General features: G+C 37.8%; 1 protein-coding gene across 3 annotated transcripts; it reads right to left on the reverse strand.

Annotated features, from left to right (window-relative positions):
* Window positions 1-572: 572 nt before the first annotated feature.
* On the reverse strand, window positions 573-22,407 carry LOC149831905 (protein WVD2-like 7). 3 transcript variants are annotated; one of them, XM_090014213.1, is made up of 12 exons: window positions 22,024-22,407; window positions 18,647-18,710; window positions 17,686-18,369; window positions 17,148-17,537; window positions 16,939-16,982; window positions 16,790-16,858; window positions 16,591-16,684; window positions 16,433-16,504; window positions 8,555-8,665; window positions 6,766-7,125; window positions 5,998-6,361; window positions 3,101-3,591 (listed from the first exon to the last, which is right to left on the reverse strand). In XM_090014213.1, the coding sequence occupies exons 2-11, from the start codon at window positions 18,689-18,691 to the stop codon at window positions 6,356-6,358; spliced, it is 1,875 nt and encodes a 624-aa protein (XP_089870339.1). In that variant the 5' UTR covers window positions 18,692-18,710; window positions 22,024-22,407; the 3' UTR covers window positions 3,101-3,591; window positions 5,998-6,355. The 3 variants fall into 3 exon arrangements, with proteins under 3 accessions (XP_089870340.1, XP_089870339.1, XP_089870338.1); XM_090014212.1 differs by lacking the exons at window positions 3,101-3,591; window positions 5,998-6,361 and having other exon boundaries at window positions 6,440-7,125; window positions 22,024-22,095; window positions 22,228-22,242; XM_090014214.1 differs by lacking the exons at window positions 3,101-3,591; window positions 5,998-6,361; window positions 6,766-7,125 and adding an exon at window positions 573-1,051.
* Window positions 22,408-24,276: the final 1,869 nt, after the last annotated feature.

Raw genomic sequence — 24,276 nt, forward strand, 5'->3', positions numbered from 1 at the left:
TATTCAGATCCAGATTCGGTACAACCCTTTTTTCCATCCTGGTCCGAATTCCATTCTAAATACGGTTAGCCAGGATCCAATCAGTTCGGATTCAGTACATCCGACCCGCTTAGATTCTTGGGCTCGGCTTCTACAAGGAGGGATATATTTTAACATGGGAGAGAGGGGACTGAAACCCCGCTCATCAACATTATCATTCTCAAGTTTTTAACGGCAGCTGTAGCTGTAGCTGTAGCTGTGTGGTTCTTTTGAGTGATATATGAACTTGTTGTCATTCCCCTCCCTTGCCCCATTATGCCTTTCTCATCACCTCCTTCACCTTCCTCTTGTGCTTCTTCTTCTCCCCCTCCTCTTCTTCCAACAAGACGGCCAGAAATGGCACTCCGAGAAGACGAGCGGATTGATTTCGTTCTAGACAGGAAAAAACGGATCGTCAAGAAGCACCACCTTTCCCCATCAAGGACAAACAGGGAGAGTCGGAAAGCGAGCGCCAAGAAGAGGCGTTGGATGGCAACGATCTGGCGAAACGTCATCAGGAACAAGAAGCCGATGAAGTGGGAGAGGAGCTTGGAAAGAATGGACGAGGAAGAAAGGCCCTCGATGCACGTCATCGGCGGATGAAGAAGTTGGTACCGCAATCGACAACCGTTCATGCTTGCACGATCGGAGTCTTCCCTGTGCGGCTATTCATTTCGTTGATATAGGAAGATCTCTCTTCTTGTTTTTCTGTGTGTTTCCATCAGATTCTTGAATTCGTTCCTTTCTTGGTGGTGTTCGATTCTATGTTTGTTTGGAAATCTCTAGCACGTATGTAAAATGTAAAGAGAAATGGTCAGCTGTAGCAAAATCTCTGTAGGCCGTGATAAATGCACATGTATAAAGGTCAAGAGTTGGTACCATATATACTGCTTTGATGAATTCGATATTTTCCAGTCTCGATGATATTGATCGTTTCAGAAGCGTTACTACATGCAATTTATTTTCTCCCATCGGTTTTCTTGAATTCATATAATTACCCCATTTTGGGTTTTCCTTTTGTTGGTTTGTCTGTCTTTTATGCACGATATGAGAGAGAGAGAGAGAGATGAACTAAGAATACCAACGTTAGTACATGATCAATGGACGTTGAAACCGGCAAACAAAACAAATAGGACCCAGAACGACAAAGAACACAAGCCAAAAAAAGTACACAAAATACAAAACAGAAACAGAGGTAATCAGTCCAGATCCGGAGGAGGCCTTAGCGGCAAGTGACACTGAAGATCAAAAAGACAGATACGTAACGAGGCGTATACATCCACCAGAATATAATTTACTTACTTATTGAACTGAACCGGGTTTTGCCTGAAAATAACATTGTTGCGCGACATTCAAACAGTCCATTAGGAAAAAAACAACCAAATTTTCCAAATGATCCGCTAACTTTTATATCTACGAACTGGCTTGGAGCCCCACAAGAGGTCCACAGCGAAAGACTCCTGACACACACACGACTGGCTTATTTCAAGTAACCTTAAAGATATTCTTAAAGACCTGGCATTCCCAAAATAGGTGTAGCATAGATTCCTCGACCATCTCGCAGAGAGCACATTTACTCACAATACAAAAACCTATAGACTTGAGAAAGCTATCCGTCTGCACCCGATCTTGCAGAATAAATCAAGCAAGAAAGCGCATTCTCAAAGAAAGACCTTTGCCCAGATAATACTCACAGGGAATCAATTCACACGTACGAGAAGGAGAAGGAGAAGGAGAGAGAGAGAGAGAGATTTCTTTAACAATTCTTCAAATTTTGAATGGCTATGATACTGTTGCACCGGTCATCCATTTGGTCAGATCCTTTGTCATGAATTTACTGTAGACTCATGACACTATTTTAACATGTCTTTCTTTTTTCTACCTCTTTTTTTTCCGTGTCATGAAAAATAAGTGATGCAAATGATGCAGGTGTGCTCCAAAAATATGAATGATGATCGTAATCCTCTACAGAGATCTTGATTTTTGAAAGGACTGAATCAGATTTTGAGTGCATGTTTACCAAACATTTTTGCCAAAAGAATATCCAAAGACCTTTGCACAGCCAATAAGAGCAACTAGCTAGTTGGATCATGGTTTGGTAGTCTCTTCCTATTTGCGTCCAAATTAATTTGGATATGAATCTGATTAGGCTGCATTGGAATACATAAGATCAGAGAAAGCTGTTTATATAATTAGTGGAAGGGAACTATGGATCTCGCCCCTTTTAGTTGATCGCACGAGACAAAGTGAGAGTGGGGATGGTACACAAGCCTGATGAACAGGCTGTCTGTACTTTCGTTTACCTCTTGACCCAGCTCAGGGTGGGGCTCGTGGTGAACCAAGCCAAGCTCGAACCCGCCTAGCAACAAAGTGGTTCCTGCATGGGATATCAACTGGACGGGTTTAACCTGCACCCAACCCATACCAAACTCTGTGGTTTGGTGATAAAAAAGGAAGTCCGATTAGAAAACAGGGTCAGACCCAAAGGGGTCAATTAGTATATATAGAGAGTCAGGTATGGTTTGTGAAATTTCATACAGACACAGGTCTGAACCGAGTTCCGATTAAGACCTGTGATTTTTCAATATAAGAAGGTTAAAAACTATTATTTTACTGGCTATGGATTGAGTCTGGTTCATGTAACCCTTATAGGTTGCTGGTATGATTCTCCTTATAGCACAACCAATAAGACCCAGGTTCGGACCAGGTATATATCAGCACCTCGAACGCAGATCCACATTCAGTCTCGCCTGGGTTTGAACCATATCCAACCCATTGAAACCCTTACCTGCATTTGGTAGCTAGGCACGCAGATGGGGGACAAGACAGTCTCCTCTGGCAGTTTTGCTCCCAAATTTTGGGATGCAAAAGTCGGACTCCCACAAGTCCGAGTCTTGCATCCCAGAAAAAGCCGTTGAGCAGCTTTTCTCCCTGTTCCAAATGGATCCTATGTCCCGCTTATGTATAAATTAAAAGATAATTCGATCCTTAATCTCAATGTACATCTCTCTTACCGAATGGCCCTTCGGGAAACGTAGTGTTATATCCATACCTAGCTTAGCTTAACCATTTCAATGAATTCTTTCAACATGCACAAGTCCTTTTATTGATGATTCCATGTGCCGCATTCATAAGTAGGGATGTCCACGGATCGGATTCAGGGCTGATATCTGACCCAACCAGAATCCGATAACTGTAAATGAAAAGATGGTTATTTTGATGTTAATTGAATAGAATACGTGGAGTTTTGATGGGCTATTCATAAATCCGGGCATCTGCACAGAATGGAAGTTACATGGCCTCTGCCAAGAAGGCCCTACGTTCACTATAATCTCCATTAATGAATGGCGCTCCAAACTTAAGACCTAAGAACCCCACATGGGCCTCGCCGGCTAGGGTCGCGTTTAAGCTGAAGGATGTCAAGAATTGGATACTCACGGTGTTCATCCCTTGCCACAAGGCTGGAGCAGCAAGCTCCTTGGTCTGCGAAGGGGTTGGCCATGGGGTCTCATGTTCCCAAGCATGGTGACCATAGCTCGGCACCAAAGAATTGGATACTCACGGAGTTCATTCCTATGTAACCAAAAAGGAAATGGCATTACATATCTGTTTTGCAATGAAAGGGATGAGTGTTGGTGTTTCCTGCAATATCAAAGACAGAAAACGTACATGTGTCATGGTCTGCGAGTGCGGGTGCTCAACGTTCTCCTCAACCGGTCGATGCCCACGATGAGCTCAGGCCTTAAGTCGACGGTGAGCAGGACCCTGAACTCACTGAACTGAATGTAGGCTAGGCTAAGAATTGTTATTGTATGGCAATGGTCTCTCATCATCCATTGTAGTTAGCCACCTTTTTATATAATGGAGAAGGGAAAGAAGATACAAATGGAGGAAAAGAAGGTACAATGAATGTCTCCTCCCTTATAGCATTAACTACCTTCCATTATCATGTCCACTACCCCACTAAGCTTTTAATATCAAATCAGGTCACCCAATGGGTTGGATCTGAATCTAAATGTCCAACATTCTTTCACTTGACCCATTGACACTAAAAGTATAATAAATTGATGTTTATATCTCGATTTAATATACTTTTAGTGTCAATAGGTCAAGTGAAAGAATGTTTGATATTTGGATCCGGGTCTAACTCATTGAGTGACCCGCTTTGACATTAAAAGCTTAGTGGGGGTAGTGGGCATGATAGTGAAGGGCAGTTAATGCCATAAAGAAGGGGGTTACGTGAGTGTGAAACTGTATCTCCTTTCCCTCCTCCACTATATAAAGGGGTGGCTAGCTGTAATGGATGATGAAAGACCATTGCCATACAGTAACAGTCTTAGTCTAACTTACATTCGGTTCAGTGGGTTTAGGGTCCTGCTTACCGTCGACCTAAGGCCTGGGCTCATCGTGGGTATCGATCGATTGAGAAGAACGTCGAGCACCTGTACTCACAGACCATGGCTTCTTCAGGTACGCTTTTTGTGTTTGATATTACAGGAAATACCAACATTGTATTACTAGAATCGTCGATAAGGAAGAAACCTGATACAAAAAAGAATAAAAATGAAAAGACATTACTATTATTGCTCAGACAAGACTCATGATGAAAATGTAAAAGTGAGACCTTTTATTTTTATCTTTTCTGAGACAAGCATAGTTTAGTCATTATCGTTTCACTTTGGTGGAAACGAAAATACTCATAGTTGCTTTGTTTTTTCAATTCTCAAGGAATTGATTTCAGTTGGTGAAACTAACAAATCATATAACCAAAGGCAATTCAGTGTTGTGCCTTTGGGTACGAATATGTTTCATGGGCTAGAATAAACATCTACTATAACATCATGTATAAATTTGGTACACGACCTACCTTTGGGTAGAATCAATGTTTCATAAATTCACACACAATCATAATAACGAATCTTAGTACGGTCTAAAGAATCTTTAATCAACACAACTCAAATCACTTTGGTGATTACATGACCGGTTTCTTTCGATTTTTCACCGGTTCCGATATGCTAAGACCTTGTTTTCATAAATATATGAAGATACAGTGATTTTGGCATACGATTATAGGGTTTATGAACTTTTGTTCATACTTGACACTGGTTCATAAGGATCAAAACTGGTTCAGACCCTTTGATGACCGGTTCAGGGTGTTTTCAGACCGGTTCCAACTTGTGGACCCCAGGTTTTACCCATATAAGCTTGTTTTTGTTATTTTTCATGCTTTATAAAATGTTTATAGTATAGAAGCATGACTTATACAAAGTTAGTTCATATGTTTTATATGGATTAAGTCATGCATGATGGTTTTAAGCATGAATTATGACTAAATTCATGACAATTAGTTTATGTATATTAGTTGAAGCATGAACTTATATTTTATCATGAATATATATGCATTAAAATGTGTGCATGAGCATGCTCCATAATACGAATATATTTTCGATAAAAGATCTTGACCGATTCATGTAATCACCAAAGTAATTTGAGTTGTGTTGATTAAAGATTCTTTAGACCGTATTAAGATTCGTTATAATGACTGTGTGTGAATTTATGAAACATATATTTTACCCAAAGATAGGTCGTTATGTTCCAAATTTACACAGGGTATTATAGTAGATGTGTATTCTAGCACATGAAACATATTCGTACTCAAATGTACAATACTGAATTGCCTCTTGTTATATGATCTGCTAGTTTCATCAACTGAAGTCAATTCCTTGAGAATTGAAAAGATAGAGCAACTATGAGTATTGTCGTTTCCACTAAAGTGGAATGATAATGGCTAAGTATGTTTGTCTCAAAAAAGGTGAAAATAAAATGTCTTATTTTTACCTTTTCAACACGAATCTCGTCTGAGCAATAATAATAATGTCTTTCAGTTTTTATTCCTTGTTGTATCAGATTTCTTCCTTATCGACGATTTTAGTAAAACAATGTTGGTGTTTCTTGCAATATCAAACACAGAAAGCGTACCTGAAGAAACCATGGTCTGCGAGTGCGGGTGCTCAACATTCTCCTCAGTCGGTCGATGCCCACGATGAGCCCAGGCCTTAGGTCGACGGTGAACTGGACTCTGAACCGAATGTAGGCTAGGCTAAGGTTGTTATTGTATGGCAATGGTCTCTCATCATCCATTGCAGCCAACCACCCCTTTATATAGTGGAGGAAAGAGAAGAGGTATAGTGAATGTGGACATTCCATGTCCAGGTAATGCACTACCCCACTAAGCTTTTAATGTCAAATCGGGTCACCCAATGGGTTAGACCTGGATCCAAATGTCCAACAATGAGGCCTTCAATACGCGCCAGTTTCCTAGCACCTCCATTTCAGCTCAAATCTGCAATGAAAGGGATGAGACTTTCAATACACGGCAGTTCCATTTCAGCTCAAGTCTTGGCAAGAACAAAAGAAGCTGTTGAAAGAGGGAACATTAACATCTTTTGTTTTTTATTGTGAACTGTCAAAGAACACCCTGTAACCTTCTATTATTTTTCCTCTTTTTTCAGTACAGTACTTCCATACACAATTTCTAATGCATCCTACAGTGAGACATCTTTTGAGAATACATGTAGTCAACATCTCAACATGGCAATTATTTCTTCAAATTATATGAAGCATAACTTATTGGAAAGAATTAAGCCATGTTGCAGATGACAAGAAAAAAATGCAGGGATTTCCTTACACCTATGAAGCAACAGCAACATCTGTAGCCAAAGGAACTAATATAGACCTGCCACTTACAACGTGCTTGATAGCCTTGGCCCGACTCTTCAATACTCTGGATTTGGTTTTCTCTCCTTTAGTTGCTTTAGTTTGTACTTGGTGATGCTGCTGCAGTTCAGAGAACAACCCTTTATCCTTCTGGCTACTCTCAGTTTTCCTACTTGATGATGACCTTTGACTTCTGATTTGTGGTTCATTCTTAATGCTTGTACCAGGTGTGTCTGAACAGCTTTTATCACTTGGATTAGAGCTATTAACTATTTCAGAGATCAGAGTGTCTGACTGCAGAGTAGAGCTTTCTTGTGAAGCAGAAGTGGTGGATCTCTTTGTAGGTTTCTTCCTAAGGCTTGCGGATTGTGATTGGGTGAGAGAACTTCTCTGTAATAAAAAAATTAGCATGCATATAAATAATTGCACAGAAGTATGTCTATTTTCCTACTAATAAAACCGTGGTATCCTATCACGGATTCATACGTTACCCATGTTATTTTTTTTTGCATGTGAGATAGGTATTTAAAATACAGAAAAAATCATTATTTTTTAAGGTTCTCTTTAAAAATAAGATGCATTAAATGCACATATTTATGTAGTTGCAGCTATTGATCATGGAGAGCCACATGGATTGCAAGCAGTCATAAAGTGAGCAAAATAGGGTTAACTATATAGAAGACAATAGAGAGTTGTTAACCAGTGCTACGAACAGAATCTGAATGGAAAAACTGATGGACTATTCTAAGATGTACAAATTCAACTGGTACCTAAAGAAGTCAAATGCAGTGGAAGTTCATCCGATATGGAGCCAGTGATGTGGCTCAGATATAATATGAAGGTAATAGCTCATGATCCAGACTTATGTTACAGAATGACAAGAGTAATGATATGGTTAAAACAGCAAAACTTCAATCTGTACATATTGAACATATTCTGATCGGCATTGTGGTATTGAAAATATCCAACAGATCGTTGATAGACCTCCTCCTAGCCAAACCTTTAGTTTTAGAGGAAGTGTTAATAACTCGGTGCATAGAGTTAACACTATGATTCGTAATTTCACTTTTCAAGTGAACAAATTCATGTTGTATTTTGTGTGATTGGAATAGACCTTTTTTAGAGGAATTGCCCAGAAAAACATTCATGCATACAGCACCATGTTCATGATATGAAAGAGCTAAAAGGGTTCCTTTGGCCAATTCACACAGTCATGCAAAATTAAACAAAATGACTAAAATCCATCATGTGAAAGGACATGGTTGGAGTAATTAATGAAAAAAGAAGAGAAAAGGGTGTCACCAAACTTCTAATAGTACCTTGTTAATTAAGGTCAAAGACAAATCACCTAAAAGGCAGTCATACTTTTCTATTTCTGAAAGGAAACATAATATGCTGACATCAAGCAGAAAGAATAAAGTTTGATAATGATAAGGATGTTTATTACCATATTCATCCTTGCAGAGCATATGGAATGAAATTTTCACCTTTCACGAGTATGGCACAAAGTCTCCATAGAACAAAATCTATAGCTAGATAAAACCACATTAAATTGAGAGATTCAATGGGCATGCAGGCAAACAACACTTGTGAGAGAACCAAAAATTGCAACTGAAAAAAACTTTAAAACATTGCATCTTGATTAAAGAGAAAACACTCAATTTTCAAGACTTAGGAAGTCCACCTTTTACCAGTAGGAGAAACTAATAATCATACAACAAACATAGAAAGATAAACCATTAAATCATATCCTTTTTCTGATTCTATGAAATGATGTGGATCATAAAACAGAAAATTTTAACAGGCATTAACTAAGTACCTTTCTTGCATCCATGGACTTTGGTGCAGAATCAAGATAGAAGGCAGGCATTGGGGTTGCTTTGAAGTTGAGGCTCCTTCGGAACTGTTTAATTTCAGCTTCTGTCTCTTCCTGTACAAAGGAAGAAGATTAAATGACTAATTTGTAATAAGATAAAGATAGCTTAGCATAATCTATAACAACAATAACATACCTTCAACAATTTGTATGAAGAAGATTATAAATATTCATGAACATTACTTGTTTACCAGCAGTATGATAAGAAACAAGAACTAATAACTGAATTTCTTTCGTAAAATATTTGAATACACTGAATATAAAATTAAAACAATTAAACAAGTTATTTATACTTTGCATACATGAGTAAAAAAATAGGCCTACTTTTAATAAAATAATAAATGTCAAAATAAAGCTTTAGGGTTTAGAAGGGGCAGATTCAGGAAATACCATAAAGATAGTATATCTACATTCTCGCTTTTGTTTAGCATATTATATCACAAAGAACATGTACACAAAGTATAGGATTTTCATGAAAACTGTGTCATTAAAATTTCAAAGGACGACTCAACTTTTCTCTACAGAGGAAAAACACTTCCTACTTAAGGAAAGCATGTTAAAAATGTCTCGAAAATGCATGCGAAATGTGTTTCTCATGTAAAATAAATACATTTTCCATGTGTTTCCTACATATTTCATAAACATTGAGTCTCATGTTTCAGAAATAGTTTTGCAGGAAATATATTTCCAGATGGGATAACTGTGGCTAAATGTTATTTTGAATTTTACAAATCTTGGTTTCAATAATCAACATATCAAGGAAGTCTGTATACTTGGAAAAGAAATATAGTTTTCTCCTCCATAGAGACTAACCAATCAATGGCCCTGTATTTACAGAGTGAAACTATAATGACTCTGAAAAGATTTATTTGGGAACCTAGCAAATCAAGGTGTGGAGAAATCCAACACTGCACCCAGGAACCGAGGTGGAGAGAGAGAGAGAGAAAGAGAGAAAGAGAGAGAGAGAGAGAGAGAGAGAGAGAGAGAGCAGCCGAGAGGGAGAGGAAAATCGTAATTAACTCTTAGGGCTAATCACCTCTAGTTTAAATAGAGGTTGGCCTAAAAGAAAAATTACAAACAGGTCCCTCATTATTTGTAAAATACTAAAGAACCATCTTTTAAGAATAAATAAATAAACTTTAAGAATAGAAGACTTGAATCAGCAAATGGTCGACTAATCTTAACACTCCCCCTCAAGCTAGAGCATAGATATCAATCATGCTCAGCTTGCCGCAACATTTTGAGAAACTGGGCCTAGCAAGAGGCTTTGTAAACATATCTACAACTTGATCCTCCGAGTTTAGATGCTTGGTAGAGATATGACCAGCTTGAACCATATCTCTTACATAGTGGGAGTCAACTTTAATATGTTTTGTCCTCTCATGAAACACGAGATTATTTGCTATATACGTAGCTGCCTTGTTATCACACATCATCACCATAGGAGATGAAACCTTCACTTGAAGATCATTTAGTACAGTTCGAACCCACATAAATTCAGTTGTTGTTTGGGCCATAGCCCTATATTCTGATTCGGCACTCGACCTAACAACCACAATTTGCTTCTTACTTCTTCATGAAATTAAGTTACCTCCCACAAACACACAGAATCTTGTGGTAGATTTTCTATCCTCAACAGATCCAGCATAATCAGCATCAGAGTAAGCAGCTATCTCCAGGGTTCTCCCTTTCTTGAATAATAATCCTTTTCCAGGAGAAGATTTTAAGTACCTGAGTATCATCATTGCAGCATTTCAGTGTACTTCATTCAGTTTGTCCATGAATTGGCTAACCTTGCTTACTGCTAAAGCAATATCAGGTCTAGTCACAGTCACATATAGTAGCTTCCCTACTAGAGAGCGATAACTTTTGCTATCAACGGGTTTTGACCCTTCTTCCAACAACTGAACTTTGTGATCCATGAGAATATTTGTTGGTTTGGCTCCCAACATTCATGTCTCTTTTAATAAATCAAGAATATACTTACGTTGAGATAAAACCAAGCCTTCACTGCTTCTCACAACTTCTATACCCAGAAAATATCTAAGAAGACCAAAGTCTTTTATAACAAAATGTTTTTGAAGATGAGCCTTTGTAGCTGCAATATCTTTCATATCATCTCCTGTAAAGATGATGTCATCTACATATACCACCATAACAACTAAACATGAGTTAGTTTTCTTAATAAATAATGTGTTGTCTGACGTTGACCTCTTAAAACCAAACTTTGACATCACTTCAAATAACTTTTGAAACCATGCACGAGGACTTTGTTTAAGACCATATATCGTCTTTCTTAACCTGCACACCTTCTGACACTCCCCCTCAACCTCGAACCCAGAAGGTTGCTGCATGTATACTATTTCTGACAAATCCCCATATAGAAATGCATTTTTCACATCTAGTTGACACAGACGCCATCCATGGTGAACAACTACAGAGAGAACAAGAGGGATGGTACCCATCCGTGCGACGGGAGAGAAAGTTTGAAAGAAATCAACACCATATGTTTGAGTATAACCTTTTGCTATTAATCTGGTCTTGTATCTTTCAATAAAACCATCTGAGTTGTACTTAATGGTATATACCCATTTATATCTAACAATGTCCCCCATCCAATGGGGGATTAACCAGGTCCCACGTCTGTTGAGACAATAAGGCATTCATTTCATCTTGCATTGCCTGCTTCCATCTACTATTAAGCTCTGCTCAGAGGAATAGTTTCAACAGATAAGGCAGAAATAAAAGCTTTCATCGGACTACCAATTTTGGCATCGGACACAAACTGAGATATAGGATATAAGGTACATTGTCGCGTCCCCTTACGTAGAGTTATTGGCCTGTTATCATCAACATGAAGATCATTGTGATCAAGAACACTTACCTCAGGAGAAGAAGAAGGAGAAGGCTCGGGAGGAGGTGGAGCTCTACGCACATATACCAATGGAGGATTATGAAACCGTGAGGAAGGTAGGGTTGGACCCAGTAATTAAGGTACAAATTTCAAAGGAAAAGGAGGGACAAGAAGGAGAAATGAGTCATTTTGATCAACTTGCTTCTGAAATCCAGTACGAGAATAATATGGAATAGACTCCAAGAAAGATATATCCGCACTGACATACTCCTGACGGAAAATCGGATCATAACATTGATACCCCTTTTGATTTTTTGGATAACCTATAAAAATACACTTAGTTGCTTGAGCAGCTAATTTATCACGGTCAGGACCAAGTCTGTGCACAAAGCAAACACACTCAAATACTTTGGGCGAGAAAGAGAAAAGAAGAGCATTGGGATTTAGGATGTGCAAAGGAATTTTATCTTTCACGGATGATGAAGGCATGTGGTTGATCAAATAACATGCTATGATAACCGCATCACCCCAATAGAAAGCAGAAACATTGTATTGAATCATAAGGGTACGTGCTTCATCAAGAAGGTGTCTGTGTTTTCGCTCAGCCACCCCATTTTGTTGGGAAGTATAGGCACAAGAGGTTTCAGGTTGAATGTCATGTCTTAATAAAATTGCAACAAGGCTTTGGTTTTAAACTCAAGCGCATTATCAGTGCGGATAATCTTGACAACAGATTCAAACTGAGTTTTTATTTCAAGAATCAATGATTTAATAATACTAGAAACTTCAGATCTTTCTCTTATTAGAACCACCTAAGCCAACTTAGAAAAATCATCAACAATAACAAGATAATATCGACACTGAGTCTTGGTAGGAATCTTACTAGGACCCTATACATCCGCATGAAGAAGTTCAAAGACCTTATGACTGGACTGACTCTGACTAGAAGGAAACAAACTCCGCTGATGCTTGCCCAACTGACATGCTTCACACTGAAATGACGTAGTAGACAGAATTTGAGGAATGACATGACGAAGCTTTGACAATGAAGGATGACCAAGACGACGATGCCACTGAACAGGACTCAAGGAATAATCAACTGCAGCATAAATGTTTTTCACTGGATGATGTAGGTAGTAGACTCTATTTTCTACATAGCCTCTACCAATCTTCTTCCCCGTCAGCAAATCCTGAAAATGACAACCCACAGGATCAAATATCACTCTACAATTTAGCTCTTTTGTAAGACAACTCACTGAAAGTAAACTTTGAGGAAATGAAGGAGCATGAAGGACATTTTTCAACTGCAAGGAAGAAGATATAGAAACATTTCCCTGACCAACAACCGGAGAGGAGCTCCCATCTACTAATGAGACTCCCCGATGAGCAGTAATATCCTTTAGATCTGAAAAATAATGAGAATTTCCACACAAATGTCTGGATGCACTTGAGTCAATAATCTACTTACTATCATTGAGATGAAGATGGTCCCCTGTTGTGTAGGCCACACCAGCTACAGGAGAAGAGGAGCTTGAAGGATGATGAGCTACCAGTTCATCATATTCTGCACGACTAAGGGTGATGCAGTCACGGGGAGAAGAGGTTTCATTTGCATTTGCTACCTCTAGTTTTGTAATATTAGCTTTTGGAACATTATGCCTCGATGCAGGAAAGGCAGGCCGTCCATGTTTATCCCAGCAACGATCTTCCAAGTGTCCTAATTTCCCGCAAAAGGTATATTGAAGTTTAACTCTACCTCCCACACCTCTTCCACGACCTCGTCCTCTAATATTCAGAGTATTTCCACGTCCATAACCAGAAGAAACAGCTAAGGCAGATGTTTGGGATATAGGATGAGATTGTGGGAGAGAAATAACAAGTCTGCTCAAGCGATTATATGCATCAGCTAGAGTAGGTACATTAGATTCAGTCAACATTTGAACTTTAGCAATAGAGAATTCTGAAGATAACCCTATGAGGAACCGAGCAACCATAGTCTGTTCTTGATGATCTTTTTGCTTTGAACAACACAGAGGCCTGTGAGCATTAAGCCTTTCAAAGGCAGCTTTAACGGATGCATAGTACTGTGCCAAGGTCTGATCTCCCTACTGCAAATTATATATCTCTTGTTCGACTTGCAAAATACGGCTCACATTTGTTTCTTGAGAGTAAGTATCTCGAAGATTATCCCACATTTGTTTAGTTGTATGATAATAAATTAGACTATCTGCAATATGAGGTTCAACACTATTCATGATCCATGACATAACAATGTTATTATCTTCATTCCAAGTAAATATATTAGTTAAAAGAGGTCGGGGTAGGCCTAGGAAGACATGGATGGAGGTGATAGGAAAGGATATGAATGCTTTGAACCTCACCGAGGACATGGCATTGGATAAAAATGATTGGAGGAGAAGGATTCATGTGGAAGACCCAGAATGATTTTCTTTTTTGGTTCATATCGTCGACCCCAATTGTTTTGGGATGAAGGCGTAGTTGTTGTTGTTGTATCATTCGATTCAGTTTCCAACAAAATATGTTTTCTACGATGTCCAGATACCGACATCATAAAAGTTATGAACCACCTGGCATAGTTGGTTTTATTTAATTTTACAGAAGAACCATAAGAGAAGGAATTTGCAAATGCCTTATATTCCCCAATAGTCTCATTCTTGGAATCAAATTTCGGAGCTTCAGCCATAATGAAGAATGCTTACGCAGGAGATAGAAATGATAGCATTGCTGCAATATACGACCAAAAAATTATCCCAGATGCAAAAAAAAATATCGATCAGATTGAATCTGAATATTTCACGACCACAAGATATGTTGAAGAATCACGACATCAGATCTGAGATCAGATATGAACCAGCCCAAACAACTCTAAAGGAACAAAAAATCCTCCACGCCATTTATGTCCACGACCAAAAACATGTGCATTTAATCAATGCTCTGTTATAAGCACAGCTCCGATGAAATACTCCTCACGGTACAGGATTCACGACAGACAAAAATTTTTTTTTTAAAAAAATGTGATACAAGATTCACGGCAACCCTAGATCAATCGAAAAGAGCCAACGAAAATAATTTTCCAGCATCCAGATCCATGAATATCCAGATCCAAGATTGAACAACATAGATTTTCTTCAGATTCACGACCGAAAACAGGATCAGTTAATAAAACTTGCTTCCCAAATCAGAAAAAAATATTTTCTTGGCTTTTGCACATCACCCACGATTGACGTTACTCAATCCAGTTGACAGAAAACGCACCGAGTTCTTTGGATCTGATTACAGATATGTGTCGTGACTGTTGTCAGACATCAGATCTGTTATCAGATCTATGCAACTCAAAATAAAAGAGAGCACACACCTTTTTCTTTTTATTTTTTTTCAGCTTTGGCGCAGACCGAACTCGTGCTCACGTTCCCAAGACCTACAGCTCTGATACCATGTGAAGAAATCCAATGCTGCACCCAGGAACCAAGGCGGAGAGAGAGAGAGAGAGAGAGAGCAGCTGAGAGGGAGAGGAAAATCGTAATTAACTCTTAGGGCTAATCACCTCTAGTTTAAATAGAGGTTAGCCTAAAAGAAAAATTACAAACAGGTCCCTCATTATTTGTTAAATACTAAAGAACCATCTTTTAAGAATAAATAAATAAACTTTAAGAATAGAAGACTTGAATCAGCAAATGGTCGACTAATCTTAACACAAGGCATCTTTTGCTGTGGCACAATGGATCTGAGTCAGGTTATGGGTGGATATCTGTGTGTAGATGATATAATCTGATCATTGTTCAGCCAGTTTGATGATAAGCAAAAGTATCCTCTCATCCTCTAGAAGTAGACAAGATGCCTGTGGTTAAACTGGTGGCAGAATACAGACTAAAACACATCTAAGAAATAGATATCTAAAGGTTAACCATCTAGGCAAAAGGATCTTACCTTCTAGACCAAAGAATGCAAACAAAGTGAAGAGAAGTCCTGAGACAGAAAAAGGAAGAGCAAACCTCTATCCATATTTTTAGTAATTTTCACATCTTTTTCAACATGAAGAAAAGTATGTAGTACATTAAGGATAGCATGGATATTTAACAATAAAAAAAAACTAGAATTGCATCTTCCAATTATGAAGTTTTCATAATTCACTTTTGTCCTTGACCGAGTTGAAAATTTGCTTACAGAGTTAAGTTTCTGGTAAAAAACAAGTTCAAAAGATAAAAAGGAAAAAACATTGTCAGCATTTTAAATCATCACACAAATTCTTTTCCAAACTTATTTCTCCACATTCTTTAATATTTTTCATGAAACCCAAAACTGTAATGCACCAATTTTTGAATGGAATGCTAGTATTTGGGGTTCCTTGCAATTTTCCTTCTTATTTTGATTTTGAATCACATCCACCATCATTATCTGTCATGCATCTCTCCTCTTTGGGACCCACAGGGATGTAAACGGTTCAGATTCAGATCGGATGTGGTCAATATCAGATACCGCTAATCAGATGTTGCCTAAACAGATTAGGACTCGGAAGGTGAAAAGCTCCCACATCTGCTTTTTTACATGTAATTGGAGCGCATATGAGTCGTATTCGGTAACAAAAAATCAAAGATTCAAAACTATATCTGCATCCGATTATAATCAGATATGGTTCCGGTCGAACTAAACGAAGTCGTATTCAGTCGGACATCAGATAATATCCAATCCATTGACATCCCTACCCACACAAATTGTTAGGTTTGACAACCTCAGAAGTTATCTAGATATACTTCTGACAGGATCCATGCGTGTTCAACGAAATTCCAAGTAGCTAAGCCATTTGGGATTCACAAATTCTGTTCTGGGTGGTTTTCCATTGATTACTTGACTATAATTGCTCTGGAATTTTGAAAAGTATGCCAGTATCACAGAAAGACAACAAAAACAAAGAAATTTAGGTTTTCCTTGCATGATATTATGGATACCTGGTTTCTTGCTTGAATCTGGCTGATCTCAACATCCTTGGCATGAAGCCTTTCCTCCAATTTTGTATAGAACTAAGACCATGAATGGTGTACATCAGTAAGTATTGAGATTCAAGTAATATATAGCAGAATTATCCTTCAGATAATTAATTTTTTACCACTTTCCTCTTTTCTGCACGCTCATTGCTTTTGAAGTTGAAAGCACCATTTACTTTAGGATCCAGCTTAGATGAATTGGCAACAGGTTTAGGCCTAGTGCACAAATACATTTTGTTAATAGATTAAAGAAGAGAATGCGCAAATACGAAGGGGAAAATCCATTGCGATAATTGTGGGAACTGGAAATAGAAATTTTACCTGCTTGTAGACATCTGACCCTCCAGATCCTGTTTTACAGGGGTAGGCTGACGAACAGCAGGAACTTTCCTGTTATTTAAATCTTTATCTTGCTTGTGTCTGATTGTAAAATAGTCAGATGTGGGTAGAGTTGATGTGGGTAGAGTTACCTCCTTTCTTCTTGGTTTGATTTTGTCTTTGCACACTCTGTTCCCTGCAATGAGATACTGCTCGCATGTAAGAGATTACAAAAATATTTTTGACCAAGATAAACATCATTAAAAGGAAAGCCAGAAGCTTTCCAGATGTTTTACAAGAAAAAATTCAACCAAGATAAACATTACTAAAAGGAAAGCATGGAAGTTTTCCAGGTATTTACCTCTGTTTTTCCATTCTTTGAGGGAGAACACTTCTTTCTGGATGATATCCTTGACCGTAGAACTTTTTCCTTTGGAATTCCTGAAGCGGAACATTTTTCCTCAGATTCAGAGGCACTCAGTTTCAGCTTTGCACCATGGCAGCTAGAGATCACTACCTTGACTGTTTCAACTTTATCTTTTCCATTAGCAGCAGATAATTCTGGTTTCTTCCTAAAAGTGTTCTCTCTTATTGAAGACTTTGGAACTTTCAATACAGTGTTTCCCATGGTGGCCTCCCCTGAAGGCATCCCATTGCCAACCTTTGATCGGTTAGTTGAAAGATATTGATTTTCATCCAATCTTTGACTAATTTTGGACTGAGTGCTTGTCAATGCAGTGATGTTTTTGACCTGAGAATCAAGATTTCACAATCTGTCAGTCAATTGCAACTTTAACTCCAGAGCTTTCAGGAGGTTTTAATAGAAGCTAATCATGTTAAATATTCACTCCAGATCTGACGGTGAGAAAACAATTACATCCTGATGTAAGCAGATTTACCTTGCAAGTAGGCTTCTTTTTCTCTTCTGAATTTACATTACAAAGTTCTACATTCTCCACATGACCCTCCGAAGAATCTTCTTCAACTAATTCAGCCATATCTTCTGGTTTGCTGGAAAGCACATGTTCAACTTCTGAATCTCTATCATCCTTTGCAGACAAGCATGGATCAGATTCCACTTGAATTTGGTGCATCTCCAGAGGAGCAGTTGTTGACTGGACTTCCTCCTCAAGTACAAAATCAGAGCTAGCATACACAGCATGACATTCTGCAGGTAAAGATGCAACAACCTCTTCACCCTCTTTTTCATGAGTCACCTCAAAGTAATGCCAATGTGAGTCCGCCTTTAAGTTTTCCTCATCTGTCCCACCAGGTGTTTCATCAAAAAGAGAATGCTGAGCATTAACTAATTCATCAAAATCACCCATATAATTCAGGTTATTGGGTTCTCTGCATTCATTTGACCTGTCTTCTGCCTGATTTTGGGAATCTGCAGAAGCTTGGTGCATTAGACCCTTTCTCTTAAAGTGGGCTTCAAGGTATGCTTTCTTCTGAGTGACTGAACCAGGTCTGGCATATTTCTCCACTTCTTCAAGATATCGGTTATGGGAAAACAAGGACCTCCTCTCCCATGATAAGGACTCTGCTTCAAACCTTCCAAATGAAATTGAATCTGATGGTACCTGAACAGATTGAAACATTACAACCTACCAGCATTGCTAACAGTTCAAATGGATGCCAAAAGGAAGTCTATGATGAAAATAAACAGTAGGACAAATGAAATTCTAAAAATATAAACATTATAATGAAAAACCTCCTTTACGATTTTGGGAAGTCTGTCTCTATTATTTGATTTTTATTTTTTCTACAAAATTGAAGAGCAAAACAGAGGCTAATGAATGCAAACGGTGGCATAGAAAGACTTGAAAGAAGCATAGAGCTGAAGGGTAAGAAACCTACAAAGCTATCCTGAAAAGCAAGAGGATCTTCAATTTCTGTTGCCATGGCCTCTCCCAAGCATCACCTGCACAAACAGTTCACCTAATGAAATAACTAAAGAAAACTTGAACAAGTAGAAACATAATCACCAACGAGGGCTCCACTTGTCTGGTAGGAGCAGTTAGTGCACGTCACCTTGTGTTGGGACGTTGCAAGTTCAAAACCCAATGGTACAGTTGTATAACTGGTGCCTAACCCCAGCTTGCCTATCGTAAAAAAAAGAAGAAAAAAGTAGAAACACAATTCAAAGTTTATGTTTCCATTATACTATTGATCAGTTACAGCACACTTGTTCCTGTCCATGCTAAGGCTATGCCCTTAGTTGTCAAAGGTGGTGTCTAGGTGCAGCCCCACCATCTGGGCTTTTGGGTTTGGGTGGTGGGGCCCTATTTTACCGCCTAGGCTTAAAGCTTAGTATTGTCCCTTATTTTTAACTCGGTTGACCAAGTAATCAACCAAGCCAAGGTATGAAAAGGGGAAGGGCAATGCCTCTCTCTCTCTCTCTCTCTCTCTCTCTCTCTCTCTCTCTATGGTCACGTTTGGAAGAGAGAAAAACTCTTATAGGAAAAGAAAGTTTTGCCTATGAGAGTTTTTATATGAGAAGTTCTCCAAAAAAAAGTATTTCACTTGTTTGTATAGCATGAGAAAAACAGAGTGGAAAAATGTGAAAAAAATGAGAGAGAAGGAGGAGGGTGGCGGTGATGGTGAGATGTGGTGAGATGAGTGGTGGGGAGTGTAAAAATAAATTTTCTCTTGGTAGGAAACATTCCACCACCACCCATGGAGGAATGTTTCCTATCAAAAAGTGTACTTTTTAGAAAAACTCTTAGCAAAAAAGTCTCTCTCGTTTGGAAGGGTCAGAAAATCCATACAGATTTTTCATTTTTCATCACTTTTCCCACATCTTTCTCTCTTCCAAATGTGCCCTATCTCTCTCTCTCTCTCTCTCTCTCTCTCTCTCTCTCTCTCTCTCTCTCTCTATATATATATATATATATATATATATACCAGTTTTCTTCTTCTCTTCTCCTTTTTCTTTTTTACTTTTTTTCTTCTTCCTGTTTTTCCTTCATTTTCCCTTTTTTCATCTTCTTCCTGTTTTTGCATTATCCTGTTTTCCCTTATTCTTTCTGTTATTTTCGTCTTATTCCTATTTCTCTCTCTCTTCTTCCTGTTTTTACTATAGTTGATGCTTCAGTTATATATATATATATATATATATATATATATATATATATATATATATATACTGTTTTATAAGCATATATTATAATATTATGCATTGACATGTTATAAGCATATATTATAATATTCTGTATTAACATATTATAAGCATATATTATAATATTCTGTATTTCAGTTATATATTATATATTCTGTATTTTAGTTATTATAATATGTATATAATATATATTCTGTGTTTGTGTTTCATTTATATATATATATATATGTGTGTGTGTGTGTGTGTGTGTGTGTAATTCTTCATATATAATCTGTTTGACTGTTGTTGATGCATATATATATATATATATATATATATATATATATATATATATATATATATATATATATATATGTTTTCCGTATGTAAATAATAATAATTGCATGGTTTGTTTATTAGCATGAGTTCATTTCTTCTTATTATTTGTCTATTGCTTATTTTATGTCTATTGTTGTTAATTTATTTGCATGCATGTTTTTATTTTTTGTATATTGTTCATTCACATTGTTAGTTGTATGGTTTGTTTATTCAATTTTTCATTTATTCTTAATTTTTTTGAGCAGGTTATTTAATATAATTGTCTTATAGTGTTCGACGACGACGTATTGTGTTTTGTCTATTGCTCATTGTTGATTGATTTTATGTTGTATACACGTTTTTTATTAATTTTAGCAGTTTTTTTACATATTTTGTGTATTTTTAAAAATTTTAATTGAGGTACCGGCTAGTCCACCTAGGCCCCGCCTAGTCTTTTTAGGGGCTCACCTCCTAGAGCCTTTTACAACTAAGGCTAAGCGTTATACAAAGCATCATCCAGTACATGGAAGAAAACCCAACTTTTCAATAAAGTAACTGAACTTACATGCTCCTGCAATCTACCAAACATGAAGTTCAATTGTGATCTTACATGATTGCCATATAAATAACTCATTTGTGCATTGCCTACATTTGAGATCACCAAAGTAATAAAATTCTTATTGGAAACTGCGCTCCTTGCCATGGTGCAATATCCCCATCAATGTCATTCTATCCAGATGCACGAGTGCATTCAAAACATACCTTTAATGCACTGAGGAACATGGAATATGTTCTGTTGATTGGCCATTTTGGTGGCAGTCCTAAGAATTCAGATGCATGAGTACATCCAAAGGCATCACTATGTATTTATCCACTAAGAAACATGGATTAGAATCCATCAATTTGCCAATTTGGTGGCATTCATAAACACTTGATGCTAATTAAGGTAATTCTTGACATTGTATGGTTATGGCTACATCGAACATGAACTATAAAACATGCCTTCAGTGGTGCATGAATGGACTGCAACGTAGAGCACCTAAAGAAAATATCAAGCAATCTGCCATTTACAGAATTAACTCAATCTCAGAAAAATGCAACAGATAAAAGTGGGAGAAAAGATGGAAAATGATGCAGGTGTTAACATGATCTCTGAAAATCATAACTAATGACATGCTACAAAAAGAGTACTAAATAAGTAGTCCAAAAACAGACCAAAAAACGCTAGCGCCCACGTATCAGAAGAATCTCATCCGAGGATAGCAACTTCCAATTGAAAAGGATAAAAAACCAATCCATCAAACAAGAAAAATACAATTGGCAATCTGAGCAAACTTGGGCAAAGCAAAAAATCTCAGATCTAAAAATCTACGCTACAATTAATACCAATACAGATCTAAAGTTTTCAACTTGTTTTGCATCAATGATTAGAACAGAAACCTCCCCAACAAACTCCAAAAAAAAAAAGAACTCGTGGAAATTCAAGATCACAAAACAATGTAATAAAAAGGAAAAAAAGAAAGTAGCAAACTAAACCTAAGATGGTTCTAAGAAAACTTCCACAACATCAAAAGTCTAACTAGAATCGAAACCGAAGAAAATATCTCCCCATGCGGCGACTCTGCATCAGAGAAAACACCACATAAAATCTACTAAAAATGCAACTTACATCAGATAATCAAGTTCAAAAGTTGCATATCAAGAGAAATCCACCATTCCCACTCAAAGATATAAACCAACAAACAACCAACCATCGCATCATTTTTGTGTAAATTACCATCCACCCACATGAATAGAAAACAGGGTATCTTAATTTTACCTGCTCAAAAATTCACAAGGACTGACCCAAACCAAGAGTTCCACCCAATACCCATCTAAAATCTCTTCTCCCCTACCAAAAAAACCGACACTTATTGGATCAAAAACATCCAATTACTCTCGAAGAAATCTTTTAAATTCCTCATATAAATGCCCAAAAAAAAGCTCATTGATAAGACCCAACCCAGATTCTGCAGTCATTTACCATAATTGGTACAATCCACCAATGATGAGAGAGAGAGAGAGAGAGGCGGATACTCTCTCTCTCTCTCTCTCTCTCTCTCTCTCTCTCTCTGAATAAAAAGATACCCACAAGGCCACAACTCCCACCATCTCTCATCACCTTTTGTCTCTGTGCACACTGCAGCGTCTCTTTTCCATCCATGGGATGGGACGGCCACTCGAGCGATCTCTAGGCACGTGGTCTGCTCCGATGCCGTCGACTACGCTTGAGAATGAGAGCGACGTTTAGCCCCACCACTTGAGGAGAGAACTCGTCCCCATCGAACAGCAAGCTCGCCTTCACGTGGCCTTCTCTCCACGTTTTCCTCCGTTGGATCACAAACGCCTGAGTTTGACTTGCCGCCTAGTTGTTTTGTTTTTTTTTCTCTCAATAAAGTTGGGGAATGGCTCGGGATCCGAATCCGAGACCCATCAGGTATGATAGTGCGATCTGACAATCCAGCTATCTCGTTGGAGCCCTCACACCTAATGCTATGGCCTAGGCATATTAAACAGTTCAGATTCGGATCGGATGTAGCTAATGCCATATTCAACAGATCTATGTTGGTTAAACGGATTCAAATTTGGATTGTGAATAGTTCATACTAGATGCGTTTTTTTTACATATAGGGATTCGAAAAACCATCAAATTCAAATATTTGTCTCAATAAGTATAAAAAAATCAAAATCATATCTACATCCAATTGTAATCCGGTATTATTTTGGCTTACCAAATGCAACTAAATGGAATCAAATTCAGTTAAATATCCGATAGAAATCCAATTCATTGACATCCCTACGTGGCAGCATACTTTTTTTGGACTTAATTTTACTATGTCTTGATCTAAACATATGAGATCGGTTAGACCAGATTCATTCCGAAATGGACTTGGGTCGACGTGAGCAAACCCAAGGTTTGACGTTCACCCTACTCCACCTGGACCCATGACTTACGACTAGGTTCTGGAGCAGCAAAACTGGATCCTAGAGCTAGCCTAATGGATACGATCTAACCCAGAACCAACCCATCATTTCTCATGTGAATCCTATTCACATAGTTGGATCCAGAGGGTTCTGAACACGGATCTGAGAGCCCTGTGGTCACATGCAATAAGAGACAGGTCATAACAACCCGCAGCTGATCGTGTATCCGGCCTGAAACGGGTAGGATCGGGCTGGCTTTTTGGGAAGATGGGCCCGATAAAAATTGGGCTGAGCCCAGAATCCAATGGGGATCCTGCAACTCGTTGTATCCCAAAGATTGGAGGGTGATCAGGTGCACTTTAATTGTGCAATCACATTGCATTCAATTTTACAGTGTGTTTAATGGGGTTTTCTAATCTTTTGGTATTTTTTTTTTCGCAGTTTGGACCCCATAATTGTGTTGGGCATGGTCGATTTACTAGGAATCCACACCTGGATCATGTATTTTCGCTATAAAAATGATATTTGAAGCCTCAAAATTTTACAAAGATTTTGGACCGTTGATTATTCGAACCATATCAAAACCCACCCATGTGTCCGAATTGAATACTTCAAGAGCTGATCCCTATAAAATCAATATGATCAGAATTTAAAAATAAAATGAAAAATACCTGAAAACCCCATTAAGCACCTATCATTAAGCACCTACGCTCTACTCCCAATTTTAACTCTAAGATGGCAGTAAATTTTATGCAAGACCGTGTATGTGCTTAATAACTTGAACTAATTTACACCAATAAGTAATCAAGTATCAACCTTTTTTTATTAGAGAGTAACTCTAAGATGTGGATTTATGTTTTTTTGTGTTTTTATTTTGCAGCATTTTTTGAAATGATAATAGATCTTATGAGAATTTTGTTATTACTGAAATTTGTTTTTTTCTTGTGAAGGCTTTGATTACCATGGACGTTCATGTATTTAACCGGTGCAATGCACGGAAAGGGAGAGAATGTGGAGATAGGCTCTAATCTTTTCATATTTGCTTCATCCATATCCTAGCATATTTGCTTCGTCAATTTCCTATATATTAGGCACCACACAGTTAGAG

Source organism: Nuphar pumila, chromosome 7 (assembly GCF_984573655.1).
Source record: "Nuphar pumila chromosome 7, dmNupPumi1.hap1.1, whole genome shotgun sequence".
Lineage (NCBI taxonomy): Eukaryota > Viridiplantae > Streptophyta > Magnoliopsida > Nymphaeales > Nymphaeaceae > Nuphar > Nuphar pumila.